Here is a 15,953-nt window from a genome sequence, read left to right as displayed (position 1 = left end):
TCGTTAGATTAGAATATTGATATCACTCTCACAGTAGTGAGTTAATTATTAATATTAAGGTGCAGCCAGTAGTTGGTAATCTTAGCATAAAGACAGAAACATGGGGAAACAGCTAGCCACGCACTGTTCAGTGCTTCTTAAACTCACTAATTAACGCATTACATCTCTTTTGTTTAAGCTGTACAGAAGCCAAAGTGTAAAATGACAATTTGTGGTTTTATTTGGGATTATGTGTCAAACTATTTCTTAGCCGGGTTCAGTGACTTCCTGGAGTTTTGATCACCTTGAAGTTACCAGGCAACCCAGAAATACTTCCATACAGCTTTAAAGTTGCTGGTAGGTGGATGCTAAGCTAACCAGCTGCTAGCTACAGCTTCATGTATAACAGATCTGGGAATGGCATCGATCTTCTCATCATAATGATATATCATCATCTCATTCTAAATAGTTGTTTTAATAAGTCAACATCCTTTGAACAAATGGAAGTCAATAACAGACAGAAATTTAAATTCCAGAGCATATACAACACATGCATCGTCTCCACATTTAAAAATACATAATTTATTAAAACTAACAAGTACAAGCACTTACTTCACCACGAAATCTTGGTTCGGTGACATCAGAGCCTGAGTCATCACTTGAACAAACTGTGGCCATTCCAAACCAGTATTGCAATGAATGGCTGAGTCGTTGATGTTAATAGAACCTAAAGTGGAAGGTAAACATGTTACATACATAAATACATAAATACATACGTACATACATACATACATACACATCTTTTATTGAGCTTCATTGTAGAAGCCCAGTGTCTTCTATTAATCACTGATAAAACTAAATTTGCAATATATTTTTGTTGGTCATGGTTTACTGGAAATATATAAATTCACAATGTAAACTTTCAATTGATATTTTTAAATTTCTGTATATAAAGAGAAATACAAAATTTCACAGACAAAAGTTTTCTTTAAAAAAATAAAGCCCTTTTTGTGTGGGTAATGCTAATGCTAACAAGCTCTCATAGAGAATAAGACAATAAAGGAAAACATTATGCTAATTAAATACACCTTGGCACATGGAAATATATGTGTATATCAGTCTTTATGTCTTACTTCTTGATTGGATTAAATTTTTATAATAATAGAAAATTATGAATCTGAAAATTGAAAACTCTTTTAGGCCTCATTTGCCCCCTGAATTGCCTTGGATTGCATTTGCTAGCAAAAGAAAGAAAAGAGAAGAAATGGCACTCACAGTTTGCTGGCTGAGTTGTGACATCAGGCCTGTAGTTCAAAATCCAGAAAACCATGTGGAAATAGTCCTTTACCACTGGCCACAGTTGACTCTTCTCAATCTTTTCTCCAAAATTCACCATGAACAAGGAAACACTACAAGCAAAGCAGAGCACAACACTGTTAAGAGAGTGAAATGATAGCCGACAGCAGGAAGTGATACATTGTGCACATGATCTAAAACACATCATGGTGGAAAATGTGTCCTCCTATTTAAAACAAAATTCACCCAATCAAAAAAAATGTTGTTGGGCCTCGGCCTAAAATCTTTTAAATTAAAGACATTATGTGAGTTTTAATTGTACGACTATTGATTACAAAACAGCAATAATTGTTACATCATATTTTCATTATCAAAATCAGATATGCAGAGAACAGTAGTGCTCTGGAATGAAACCCTGCAGGTATATAATCAGTGCTTTCTTAAAACCTTTGTTGAAGAGTTTCAGTAACATCTTGACTGCTGTTGTCTGGCATCCATTTCATCCAGTATTCTCCACCCAGCTCTGTGGCCAGTCTGCGCGAAAGCACGGCGACCTGCATACTGTTATTGCACAACTTGTGCCACTCAGAGAGAATCATGGGAAGTGTCACGTTGTAGTCTGTTTGGCCTGTGAGGGCAGTGTACACATCTTGTGCCTGAAACAAAACATGAAATATCGAAATCTTAAGTATTTCTCCATAACATTAAATATGAATCTGTGTTCATGTAGGACACAATTTTAAAGGATATGTTGATTAAATAGATTCTGTAAAAGTATACAATACAGCACAATCCAACCCTAAACCAAAGAAATACTTTCCAAAACAAAATACCCATGAAATAACAAAGAAAAGTAAATTGTAAAGCAATAATCATTTATGTCTTTCACATAATAAATGAATGTCAGGCAGCACATCACTTTGGAATGAAACGTTTCAAATGCAGTTAACTAACTTTTACCTTCTGAACCAAAGGCAGCCAGTCCATTAGTAGCGCTTGCTGTAGAGCGGAGCTGTTCTGACAGACCATTGATCTCCACACCTCGATCTTTATGCTCTCTGTGTTTAAGAGCCACTCAAAGGGACCCAAGAGACCCTCACATGTTAAAGACTCAGTTGACAGAATCTAGTAAAACAGAGGTAAAAAGCACCAACTAGTAAGTGTTTGCTACCTTGATTGTTTTCCATACTATTTAATCAAAAACCTCAAATATGTCATCCCTTCAAATCAATGTATTACATATGACAGAGTGCTGTCAGCGGATCATTAGTGTAATGATGACGGCAGACAGGGGTTCAGTACGATTTCACTACGACTTCTTGCACATAGTTTCATAAGAAAGCTTCCTGAGTCTGAACAATGCATGTCTGATCATGTTCTTTGAAAAAAAACATGCAAGTGAGCCAACTATAGTTAAAGGTCCCATGGCATGAAAATTTCACTTTATGAGGTTTTTTTAATATTAATATGCGTTCCCCCAGCCTGCCTATGGTCCACCAGTGGCTGGAAATGGCGATAGGTGTAAACCGAGCCCAGGGTATCCTGCTCTGCCTTTGAGAAAATGAAAGTTCAGATGGGCCGATCTGGAATCTTGCGCCTTATGAGCTCATAAGGAGCAAGGTTACCTCCCCTTTCTCTGCTTTGTCCGCCCAGAGAATTTGGCCCACCCATGAGAGAGAGACATCATGGCTTTCAAACGAGCAAAGTGGCAGTTGGTCAAGCCCCCCCCCCCCTCCCCCCCTCCTCCTCAATAGCTACAGACACAGAAATGGCACATACTAAGGAAAGCTCATTGTGGGACTGGCTCTAGTGGCTGTAATTCTGCACCAAGGCTGAATTTCAGGAAATAGACTTCAGATACAGTATTAGGGGACCACTAAGGTCTATATAAAACCATCCAAAGAGCACCATGTCATGGGACCTTTAAAAGTAAAATTTAGTTTATAACAATTTGCACACCAATCTCATTTCTATGAAATGTGACTGTTGCAATACTGGCAGCTGTACAATACACAGCCATTGTTCAGTAGCAGTCAGACAATCAGACTGGGCTTTAAACCAAGCTAAAATAATCATCAGTTACACTGTAAATGCACGCACAACTATGGTTAGTACAAGAGGGTGGAAACTGCCTTATGCTGTCTTCAAACTATCTGATTACGTGTGAGGTAGCCCAAGTGTGCTGCCACCCAACATCTAAGCAATGACACTGGTGACTAAGCTATAATGAAACTATGATGCCTAAAACTACATAAAAAAATAACTATTAACTATTTTTGCTAATCAAAAGATTAATAGCCAAAAGCTTATGGTCAGTTGAAATACTAAAAACATACCTTCGTAATAACGTCCATCCCGCTGTCCAGGACGTGACTAATCCAAACGCTTGCCCCAGACTGGTTTGTCAGCAATGTTAGATAAGTCATTTGAAGTTGATCAGCATCTTTAAGGACATTGGCCATCATTTCTGCAAACCAGGGAGTGTAGATAACAAATATACAACAAAGACAAGGCCAGATCAGTTGACTACAGTCATATTCAGTGAAACAATAAAAAACCTTTGATCACTGTTAAAGGTCCAATATGTAATATATTTACTGTTATAAATCCAAAAATGACCCCAATGCGTCATCAGATATTAAGGAAACATGTTAAGTTGAAATACTATCTTTCTGACAACAATGCTAATGCCAGTATTTTCTCCTTTTGCAATTTCCGTTCCATGACGGAATGTCTGTTTGTGTTTTGGCCTGTGTGTTGTTATCAACTGCCCAGTTTGACAGCCAGTTTGGGTTGCCAGATATACCTGTAAAAATGTAAACCCAGCGCGCAACAGCTGTAACGTTAGTACAGCCATGGAAGCAGCAAACAAACGAACGGGATCAACGGAGATAGATTCTACCTGACCTAAAAAAAAACGGCATGTTTCTAACAGTTGCATGACCAGAGACGTAACAAACCCCGGGTAAATATTGAAGCTGAATTTGAAAGATGGAGAGAGCTTAGAGCCCAAGGACGCAGATTTGGCAAATTTCCTCCTAAACAGGTAGCTAAGCATTAGCTTCAGGCTAATTTATCACGGCTAAGGCTACGGCACTTTAACATTTGTATACTCACATTGAATAATATAACATTAGCTAGAGTACCCAAGTTGGTTACTCTCAAAAACAACTGAGACACAGCCAGTAAAGTGATCCCGACTGGTCCTGGCTAACGCCGCCTAACTGCTAACGTTACCGGAGAACCAGTCAAGCAGGTCACAGCTGTTTACAACGTGTACCCTGTTCAGCGGCCGAAGCCGACAACGGTGAGTTATTTTAAGCCAAGAAAGGGGGGCTGTAAATTGGGAAGAGAGGGCCGTGAGTTTGCAGTGTGTTTAGCGATTGTTGCCGTAATTCTAATCCGTAATTCTAAGGATGGCGAGGTTGTGGTGTTTTTAGCGGTTCCTACAGTAATTCTAAGCCGAAAAGGTGTGTCTGTCAGTTGGGTACTGAGCTCCGCGTGAGCATGTGCGTTTATGACTATCAGTATAGCCAGCCTCTAATGTAAGCTACTCCAATGTGTTGTTAAGTAATGTCTGGCTATGTGAGACAAGCATCTAGCAACATTGTTGTGAGTGCTGCGGTCTCAACCTGGCAACCAACGTGAACTTTGAGTCTGGGGAGGAGGGGCCGAGGGAGACAACTCTCTCCAGTATTTTGAATTTGTACTGCAGTAACTATTTTAAACACTAGCTGTCAGTATTACATATTGCACCTTTAAGTCACCCACTTCTCACACAATCTCTGTTGTACAATACATCCCATGTGGTTTATAATTATCCTTATTGTATGTGTATCCATTTCCCACATGGTAATTCCTCTAGTCCTACTTTGGTCCCCTGGGAAAGGGTGGGAACTAGTTCCATTCACCTCTGGGTTATACAGTACACATACGCTAGGTAGAGAAAACAATAGTGTGCAGTGTGCGATAGTCATACTTACATACATACTAGTCATACACTGAACACAATATGTCCTGTGAATGCGTTAACTTTTAGATTCAGTCTCTCTGCTCTTGCACTTTCATTGTGAGGGCTGACACCAAAAGTTCATCTTTACTGCATACGTGTTAGTTCACTGAGACTTCGATGTGAGCAGGATGTTTTGTAGTCTTACCTTCTACAGTATCAAGGGCCAGTGTCGCTGACTTCATGGACTGCAAGCCAGTTCTGAGGACACTCTGGACAACAATATCCAGTTCCGGCAAATTTTTTATAATATCCATCACCACTTGACCGACCCCCAAAAAGCTGCCAAAGCACAAGGCCAGATTTAAGATAAAGTACAAACTAATCACATTACAGTGGACACTCGACTTTGTGTACAGGTCTCTGATATTTAGCCTGATGTGTGCAACGAGAATAACAAAAAAAAACACAAAATGGTTTCCAGTTTGTTTTTTCTAAGTATAATGTATTAAACAAAAAGGGTTGAATGGGCTGCAACAAATGGTACAACAAATATTAATGGATCAGTATAAAAATAGCTTTTAACATCCCAAAATGTAATCTCTTAAATATTACCAAAGGATTTCCCAGAAGAAGATAATGTTTCTTCCATGTACAGTAGTTTATAAATCTCCATTTTGATAGTATTGTGTGACTATTAGCTGGTGCAAAAGAATACCATACCAAATTGTGGGTTTTTTTTGGCCAACTTTGCCATTTTTGAACAAATATATAATCCTGTTTACTAATATACAGTATTTTTTTTAAAACGCCTTCAAATTGTCTAAACATTTGTTTGACATTCAGAAAACCTATTCAGTAGCTTCAATCCAAATAGCTTTATAGTTTTGTGCAGCATAAAACATGGGTAGCCTCTGATGGAGTTGCTTTATAGCTGATTGGCAATGTATTGTACTGTACTTACAGCTCCTCGTCATTGTTTTGTGGTTGAGTATCTACGCTACGGCGGGACCTCGTGAAGTTGGAGCCTCCCTGTCCTCTTGGGGATGAACCTCCCATCAGACTGTGCAGCAGCTCTTTGGCGAAGGACACATCATGTGGAGCAACATGTTTACTCCATACCAGGAGAGCCTGATGATAATATAGTTAACATATGGGACAAGAAGGTATGCTGAGTTAGATTTGCAAAGTTAAAAACATTTTAGCTGGCACATATGCACCATGACACTAAATTGATTCTATGAGCATAGGCATAGCCCTACGACTGCGCATGCGAGAGGGACAAACCAATAGCAACCCCTTAGAGGGCGAATCATATTCTTATTGTACATTTTACATTTTATTTATGTTCTTTTGACTGTTGCAGTAAGGCAAGGCAAGGCAAGGCAATTTTAGCAGCGGTGCAATTCAATGTGCTTTACATAAAACATTAAAACACAGAAGTTAATACAAGTTAATACAAAATTAAAAATAATTAATACAAAATTAAAAGCAATTCATACAAAATGAAAAACAGTTAATCAAAAACAGATTAAATATAGGAATAAAACAAATAAAATTCCCAATACAGTGCAGCGCAAAGAATTAAACAAAAGCAGTATCGAAAAGAAACGTCTTTTCGATACTGATTGATTTAAAAGAGCTAAGCGTAGGTGCCAATCTACAGTTTACCGGAAGTTTGTTCCAGATACGTGGTGCATAGAAACTGAATGCAGCTTCCCCCTTTTTTGTTCTGATCTGGGGATGGCAAGCAAACCTGTCCCTGATGATCTTAGAGGCCTCTGCGGTTCATAGTTAACAAGGTAATTTGGTCCTAGACCATTTAGCGACTTATAAAAGTAATTGATTTTTATCTTTTATTTTCTCGTACTATGTTTATTGTGATACAGCAAAGTTAGCAACAGCAAAATTATTTGTATGTAAAAACCTGCTTGGCAGTAAAGCTGATTCTGATATGCTAGCATTAGATTGCTGACTAATGTCCGGCTTACTGAGTGAGTACACAGTGATGACAGTGTTAGCTAACAGCTTCTGATTGGGAATTATCTCCTCAAAACACATCAACCATAGTGGCAGTGCTAATTGGATGCTCTTTGAGGTTTCTGCTCCCCAGGTGCGACCTGGGAGTCGTAGTTGCTTGTTGCTATGGCCAACAGCTTTCTTGCAGCCGTAGACTAATTATCTGGTACTCTATGAATCTAATCAGAAGTGAAGGTGGCACTTAAGAATGCAAATTAAGAGCACGGACAGAAAAACACAGACAAGTAACACAATATAAAGTAAGAGTGAGAAGACAAATGCCAGCCAAACACATCAAGTAGCGGTCTCATTTCTGATGGGACTGTCATTCTCTCTCTTGGTGTCGATAACATTCATATCATTCCAACCTACCTGCTTTGCCACCTTATCAGGACTGATCCAGCCCAGTAGCATGTCCACGGTGCCTGCACCACATGCTGCTTTTAGCCACAATGGGTTACTGCTCTTGTCACACAAGTACAAACGCACCATGTCTCTGTCCAATGTCAGGCCGATAGCCTAGAGAAGGGAAGACAATTACAGTAAATATAATGAAACCAGGGCCAAACTCTTAATTGGTGACTCATTTATGGAAATATTATTACCACAACTAGTCAAAACTGTTCCATTAAATATTAGCTTAGCTTAGCTTAGCTTAGCTTAGCATTAAGACTGGAAACAGGGGAAAGCAGCTAATTTAGCCTAGCACACAAAATTCTGGAAGGCGGGTTTTGTTACCTTTAAACAGAGCCAGGATTACAGGCTGCTTGCTGTAGTTTCATATTTAGCATACAGGCATGAGAGTAGTATAGCCCTTCTTATTTAACTCTTGACAAGAAAGGGACGTAAATGATGTTGAAAACATGTTGAAATATTCTTTGCAAGTTTAACTTGACTTTATGACTTGACTGACTTGAAATTTCGGATCTTAATTCCGACTGAGGCTCAAATGTGGCAGAGTGGGTTGAGACCAGTTTGGCAGACAGAGCTGAAGAAAGGTATGCTGTGTTATGTCCATTTCTTAATCAAGTCAACACATACCTTATGCAGTGGAATTTTCACCTCTTGTAGAACACCTGTCACCATTTCACTTAGTGAGTAATTTGGCAACGTCACAACCTCGCCAAGGGAAATGGTCACATCTAAGCAGAATCAAATCACAGGTTACACCCTCCTGGCATATCAGCACAAAACCAGACTGACAACATTTCTCTGGTGTTTTCATGTCAAAGGTGAATTGTGTTTGAGTTTTCGTTTCCCTAAAACAGCAAGACTTCATGCCTTCATTGTGATTCAGCATTTCAAGAAATTATACTGAAACATAAAGGTATATAGATCTGATGGAAAGTTACCTTTGCCAGGCCAGTTTTGAGCATAGTGGATCATGTTGATGCCTCCAGCAAGGAGTGGATGCACGGTGGAAAGTGAGGCACTGGCTTCAGGGAAATTGCTCTGGATGACAATCATAGCACTAGAGAGACCATGGAGGGGAAACATTTAATGCACAGAGCAAGACATAACCTTCAGCAAACACTTGACAGAGCTAATGATTAGACAAACACAAACACACTTTGCCCTGTTCTAAATCCTTCAGTCTCAGATATTGCGGGTTAGACCAAATGTTTGAAAACCAGTACCAATAGAATAAATAAATTGAAGTCACTAGGGTTCAATTTTATTGTACCTCAGTTCTGTATTTCTAAACTAAAACCTATTTATGCCAAAACAGCCAGTAGCATTCGTGTTTCTTCGTCAAAAATGTTGAATGCATAATATAAAAACTTTTGTCTAGCAGCTCTTAAAGACTCCAGGATAACACTGACAGACAATGGGCCACTGTACTTATTAAATATTCAGAATAACACAGCATACTTTAACTATTTCCTTCTAGGGATAGACCAATTATTGGACGTTTTTTTGGCAGTTTGCATATGATCTGTATCGGCGTTTTATTTGCCTGATAACCGATAAAGTTAATGAATTAAAGTGCGTGTCTGCCCTCTGCTTTGGTTTCACTCACCACTAAGTCTGACTTAATGTCCCGCCGACAACACTATCTGACTCTTTTACTGTGTGTTATGTTGAAAGTTTCTAATTTTTAAATAATTGCTTATAGTAAAAATAAAAAAAAGCATTTAAACTAAATAAAAGCATTTAAACTAAGCTTTGTATTGGAGTTTGTAACATTCCAAAATCTTAATTTTGACTTCAAGATTTTCATTTCCACTGTAAATGCATATTGGTTCCAAATATCGGTTATCCGTTTCATTAGCTACTAATAATCGGTATCGGTATCGGCCTTGAAAAACCAGTATCGGTCGATCCCTATTTCCTTCATAATTATTTTTCTAAACTTACTAAATAAACATGTCACCGTCATACAGCTGCCCTTCATTCATTTTGAATTGCTGCATCATTGAAAGTACTTTACCCCTGTATGTTGGTCAGTAGGGCCTCTGCGTTGGCCAGCACCTGGTCAACAGAACCAGAGGAGGAGAGCTGGGGAATAGCAAGAAGGCTTTCCCACAGTGAGGTCTGATTTTGCAGCTGATTGAACGCCAACACCGCTGCCTCAGCCACCATCATCATCTTATCTGGTTTTTCCAGCATCAGCTCTGTCAGTATCTGATAACCAGATGAGATTTCAGAGTCAACGAAACAAATGCAACTGCACCAGTTTTTTGTTAAATATATATATATATATATATTCCTCTGTGCAGATAACAACAAGCTGACCAATACAGGCACAAATCCACATACTGTATGTATGCAAGCAAACCGAAACACACACCTTGTTGAGTGTGTTGAGCGAGACTTCAAACACAGTGTCGTTGGACTTGCAGAAAGTGACCACAGCATAGCAGAGGGGGTTGGGTGAGGTTGTGTTCATCATGGGCAGCATCATGGTGCAGATGGCTCTCTTCAACAGGTTCACTGACTCCAGCATTTTGTTTAAGGTCTCCTAGATTCAAATTATAACAGTTACACAATAAATTAAGGTATTCATTCAAAAGGTAAATTCATACAATATTAGATTGGAACACAAACAGTGAATGTACCTCCAAATCACATTGTTTACAGTTCCAATATCAACTGTATTAATGAACTATTTAAAAAAAACACATCATATTTACACATGCTCAAAGATGCAACCTACCATATACCACAGTTATGCCAGTATTCACTTTTGAAATAGTATGTGTCAATAGTTTAAAATACTGCTTTTCTTTGATTTTATCTCTTATCACTGTTGGAGTCACTTTAGAGTGCTTTGATGAGAGGCTTGAATACTTCCTGGAGGGATTAAATTGAATTACAATTTGTTTGTTGTTTGTTGAAAAATTATGCTTAGAACGGTTTTGCTTCAGTTTCTTTGTTAAACCATTTGCATCTAAAAAAAATGAAAGCTGAGTGACCTTGCAAGGAGCACAGAATGCATCCCTGAGGGCAGATTGCATAATGTGGAGGAGATGCCGGGCCTGACAAGCGATAAGAAGGAAAGCTACCGACTGCATGAACCGAATAACTAAGTTGACCCCCAACTCCTTTAAAATGCCATTGTTGTGAACACTATTCAGTCATTTTTCTGTACTTACGCTGAGGTGCTGTAAACTGACTTTACTTGCAAGTAAAAACGAACTTTGAGAGAACTCCAGTGATTTTGTCCATTCTTTGATAACACAATTGTACTACTTTCAGAATTTCTATCGGCTACTGCTGCTATAACACATTCACAATTCTACTTAAATGTAATGTCCTTCTTCAGTGTGGCTTACAAAAGAGAAAATAGATTCAAGAGATATTTGAATTTTAAACAATCCTGAGAATAAAGGGCTAAACTGCTGTTAACAATGACCTATACAAGACTTGATTAAGTAACCAGGCTGTTCCTTATTCCCGGCAGTTGTGTTCCTCCCATTATACTTTAACAACACAAACCTGATCTCCCAGAAGAGTGGTATTCATGGCGTTCAGGAGAGAAACCTTAGAGCTTCCCTGGAAAGATGGACCTGTAACACAAGAACACACTGTTAAAAAACTGGCTGAATGTAGCAGTTACAGTAATGCCAAATATCACAGTCACCTTATAATGTTAAACAAAGTCCACATTTTTTGGACCAAATGGTCAACTTAGTCCATAACGTGTGTTTCTTAAAGTAATAGTTCAACATTTTAGAAAATGTGTTTATTTGCTTTCTCACAGATTTATATGAAACAATTATAACCAAAGCTAACAGGAGACAGATAGCTTAGCACAGCTTAGCAAGACTGGTAGTAGATGGAAACAGCTAGCTTTGCTTTGTTTCCTAGGTAAAATAAATACATAAAATATGCCTACCAGCACCTTTAAAACCCACTAACTAACACACATCTTGTTTGTTTAATCTGTACAAAAACAAAGTGGCTAACCAAAGGCTAGCTATCGAGCTTCTCATCTTACTCTCAGCAAGAAAGCGAATAAGCAAATTATTCCTTTAATGAATTTCAGTAAGATTTGTTTCATAATCTTTAATCTACTAGAAATGTATGTATTCTTCCCAATGTACTGAGTGTTGCTAGTCTATCTTTCTAAATAGGTATCAGCTAGAAAATATCATTGAATGGTTGTCTGTGCCATCACATGTGTCTAAAAAGGGTCTCTTTCACACAAAAATTAAATAAAGTGGAAAGATTTTACCCAGAATTAGAGTTCTGAAAATTAACTGGAAAGCACAAATGTGATTGTGGCATTGAACAACAGAATAGCATACCCAAAATGTTGTTAAAGGCCTCAACCAGTGCTGCAGGATCATTCCTGGAGTCGTTGAGGAGAGGTAAGTTGAAAAACCCTTCCCCCTGAAACAGGTCTGACAGCAGGGAACTCTGCGGCACTAGGTTCGACCTGTCATTCAGAGTCAAAAGGATCAGATGAGGAAATTAAAAGATGCTCAATCAAATATATGTGATTTTAAACAAAAGTGGGTCTTCAAGTTTTTTTTTTCTTTCCCATAGAGCGTAGTAGCTGGGCTGGAGGTTTCTGTAAAGCATTATTCATCAGTAGGTTGAGGGTTACATGAACAGATTTTCACCTTCATTCTGGAATTTATACTTAGTAGAAAAGACAATTCTAAGGAAAATAGTTAAGACTTGAACTATAACAATGTCGACAGGTTTCCATAAATAAAAGTGCCTATTCCCTTAACATTATGCAAGTGTTGACAGAGTTGTTTTAAAGGAAATGCAGTAAGAAAGTTAACAGTCACCCCCTGCATTATAACAGAATTCAAGACAAAACAGACAAGAACATTGTCAAAATATTAATTTAAAAAAAATGATGAATATGGCTTCATAAAACTGTGGTGGGTTATGATTAGGCAAGGGTTAAGGAGACTGCCCTTCCTCCACACAGGGATGTCTGCTGTTGCTACATTTCCATGATCACACTCACTAATCATGTCATGTGATGCTGCTATGTTTGTGTTGATCCTGTGTGACTCAATGGTCCTCTACATCTATATTTTTTTTTTAATCATATGACAACAATAGAGCCACTAGTGACATTCAGTATGTTTAAGATGTGAAAGTTGGTTTAGATGCAGTGACACTGACTGAAATACAACTTCAATAAATGTGTGGTGTTTTGGCAGAATAGGTCAGATAATAGATCATATACAATATGTACTGATGAACTACCTTGTATCCCTTGAGGTTCTTATAGATGACTTTGTTGCAGCGGGGTCCACCAGGCGTGATTTGTTGTAACAGGTGCTGTCTGTGTTGCACATGAGGGTCTGCAGGAAAGGGAAGAAGCCTGTGCTGGGTAGGTTCCGGGGTCCCACATAACCTGGAGGAGACATGAAAGAGTTGACGTTGTAGTGTCGATGCTTGAAAACACCACTTCCATTAAGAATTGTTTCAAAATCCCAGGAGACCATGTCCTTAATTATGTATATTTGGCAAACAGAATTCTTTCATTGGAGCTACTTGGAGTTGAGTTACAGGTAGATTACAAGTCTAAATATGACATTCAGGTCAATGTCCTATCATTAACTATATGTTAATGCATCAGAAATACACTGAAAAGTTGCATTCTATTTTTTATGGTTCCACTTATTTTAGTGCTTTGTGTTGGCGCAAAACTTTTTTATGAATTGGCCCAATTTGTTATTCATCTCTGTTTGACAAGTTGTTGAGAGTGATATCTCTGACCACAAGATCAGGAGCCTCCGCTAATTTCCAATTGTCTGAATCACTGCCAATGAATAACTCATATCATCTTTTGTCGGTAAACAATTTCAGCTATTGCTTAAACAAAGAAAATGAGAAATTAAGATGTGTTTCAAGTTGCTTTCTGAGATAATAAGAATAAATACCAGCTTGACCGACTTGATTGCAACGTAGTAAAGCCACTGTGACTAGACAGATTCCAATGTATGGTACCGCTCTGGTATTTATTCTTATTATCCCAGAAAGCAACTTGACACAAAACATTTCTCTGAAAACATGGCTGAGTAAACAGCGTTTGACTATGCTTAGTTACAGCATTCATGGAAGACATTGTGAAAAGAATTGAATTACATCACACCCAATGTTAAAACCTCCTCACACAGCCAATTATTAGCATTTAGAGAGAAGACAATGAAATGCAAATGTTATATTTCAGCACATAAGATCATTACTACTGTCCAACAATAGCCAATAAAAATCCTATAATTTGGTGTCTGCATATATTTTTTCATAGTTCATTATTTTTCAAGAAATTATTTAATAGAACATATTAGTTCTCTGAGAAACAGTATGTTTGCAGTGTAATTTTACCAGTGTAATATACCACCTGATTCAAGGCTACTGTAAGTTATGTCTGACCAACACTGAGGGTGGTTTTGTTGCCTGTCCTGTCCTGTTGTGGTTCAATACAAAACAACTCAATAAACAGCACTTAGCAGGGGAGGGAAGGTCTTATTGTTCAGAGCCACTGAATAGTTCTATATCAGGGCATGGCGGGGTTGCTAAGTTACATGTGAAAGGCTTGGGGTATATTTTTCCAAACTGGTTCTAAAATGCTTGCCCCTCCCCTCCACAACCCAATAGATGTTGACACAAAGGCAGAAAAGTATATGTATGTAACATATCCTCCTTCATTTACACACACATTTATTGCAGATAAAAAGGTGAGTTCTCAGTCAACTGGGTTTAAAGGATTATTTATGTTTGATTTGAACTTTCCATTAGTTTACTTTGTTGGTGAATCTGGAACGACTGCTGCTATCCTTTCAGATGCCCAAAAAAACCCTGCTGTCCATATCAAGTCAATATTGTGTTTATGCAAACTTTAGCCAATCCCTTTCATTTGCCAGTTTTTTTTCACTTACATGTATCTTTTATTACTGGAGGGAATTGGTTCCGGGTCACAGCAATGATGATGAAGATGATCAGAGGCCAGGTGACCAGAGTCAGGGACCATAGCTATAACACAATATATCATAAAACAGCAATAATCAGTTTAGGAAGAGTTCATTTCCAAAATGGAATTGTATATATATAGCCTACTGTACATTTCAAGTTATACATGGTTCGTTATTCCTGAAATATGAAGTATCTTGTTTGTAAAGGTGTTATTTATGTGATTTATTCCCCAAAATCTTTCTTAAGGATCTGTGGGCATATACGGAAATAAAATTAGTTCCCACTCCATTTAAAAGTCACTCACTGGCTGTCTGATAACGGCCAGTCCATTCTTCCAGAGAAGAAGTTTCAGCTGCCGGAAGAAGGCCATCAGTAAAGGAGGCTAAAATGAAGACACAATATATGAGAATGATCCATCCATTAGCTACATATCACTGTGGGTCAAACCACTTCTATAATGTATACATAGTTTGAGATTTAAAGTTTCTTTTTTTAAAGCCAACATGGACAAGAAGTCCTTGAAGTGTGTCTGTATGAGTATAGGGTACTTAAAGTCTATTACAGTAGTCTGACATTTCAGATATAACAGATAAAGATATATGTTTCAATATACCGATATAAAAGATTAATAACTAATTTTAATTAAAACAAATGTATAACATTTTAAAATGTATTCTTTTTATTACATTTTTTTATGAACTATTACGGACATTATAAAGGCTAGTTAAAACGTGGCAACATTGGCTTATCACAAATCCACATGCATAAAGTAACATCTGAATGAGAGAAAAAAATACTTAATTCTTTATGAAATAATAATAAAGTAACAACGTAGCCTACTAATAAACCATGGGACCTACCTGGTTGCGTCTGTCCTCCTGAATTGGATAATGATTTTGTTATCTGACTGTAGCTCTCAGGATTACGAAGGACATGGCGTAGGTGGGCCCTAGCACGATGCCCTTTCCATTAGTCGGTGATAGGAGTAAAACCGTGACAGAAAGACGCCGCAGAAACTGGATAAGGATAAATTTAACAGCAAGCTTCACCTCTCCGTTCCCTGTCTCGTGTTAATGTGAGTACCCGCACCTGTTTCTGACAAGGTGTCTGTGAGAGAGGGCGTGTTCCTACCTGCTCTAAACAAAGGAGAAGTGATTTCTGGAAACAATTAACTGTACATGTAGGCTACTAGCGATTACGAGATGTGACTGGCCAGCCCCTTTAAGAGCTTTATCATTTGCATAATATCATATCAAACTATTTTAGGCCAATCATTTTAATCGACTTGAATAGTAAATAACAGCATATCTAAAATAAAATGTTT

The 15,953-nt window shown here is 38.0% G+C and overlaps 1 protein-coding gene across 2 annotated transcripts in view; it reads right to left on the bottom strand.

Moving 5' to 3' along the window:
• The window catches only part of abca12 (ATP-binding cassette, sub-family A (ABC1), member 12), a 68,218-nt gene extending 52,490 nt beyond the window's left edge, over window positions 1–15,728 (bottom strand). For both annotated transcript variants that reach the window (XM_036003872.1, XM_031300119.2), the window contains exons 1-18: window positions 15,490–15,728; window positions 14,934–15,011; window positions 14,596–14,689; window positions 12,917–13,067; window positions 11,995–12,125; window positions 11,183–11,253; window positions 10,035–10,205; window positions 9,675–9,868; window positions 8,596–8,714; window positions 8,285–8,385; window positions 7,616–7,762; window positions 6,189–6,355; window positions 5,433–5,566; window positions 3,612–3,742; window positions 2,236–2,400; window positions 1,723–1,931; window positions 1,255–1,388; window positions 592–706 (exon numbers count right to left, since the gene is read on the bottom strand). In XM_036003872.1, coding sequence (XP_035859765.1) covers window positions 592–706; window positions 1,255–1,388; window positions 1,723–1,931; window positions 2,236–2,400; window positions 3,612–3,742; window positions 5,433–5,566; window positions 6,189–6,355; window positions 7,616–7,762; window positions 8,285–8,385; window positions 8,596–8,714; window positions 9,675–9,868; window positions 10,035–10,205; window positions 11,183–11,253; window positions 11,995–12,125; window positions 12,917–13,067; window positions 14,596–14,689; window positions 14,934–14,999 — 2,300 coding nt within the window. In that variant the 5' untranslated portion in view covers window positions 15,000–15,011; window positions 15,490–15,728. The remainder of the gene's footprint in view (window positions 1–591; window positions 707–1,254; window positions 1,389–1,722; window positions 1,932–2,235; window positions 2,401–3,611; window positions 3,743–5,432; window positions 5,567–6,188; window positions 6,356–7,615; window positions 7,763–8,284; window positions 8,386–8,595; window positions 8,715–9,674; window positions 9,869–10,034; window positions 10,206–11,182; window positions 11,254–11,994; window positions 12,126–12,916; window positions 13,068–14,595; window positions 14,690–14,933; window positions 15,012–15,489) is intronic.
• Window positions 15,729–15,953: the final 225 nt, after the last annotated feature.

This window comes from Sander lucioperca, chromosome 8 (genome assembly GCF_008315115.2).
Source record: "Sander lucioperca isolate FBNREF2018 chromosome 8, SLUC_FBN_1.2, whole genome shotgun sequence".
In the NCBI taxonomy this organism is placed as follows: domain Eukaryota; kingdom Metazoa; phylum Chordata; class Actinopteri; order Perciformes; family Percidae; genus Sander; species Sander lucioperca.
Note: the sequence above shows the minus strand (reverse complement) of the source record. Positions and strands in the feature narration are given on the sequence as shown.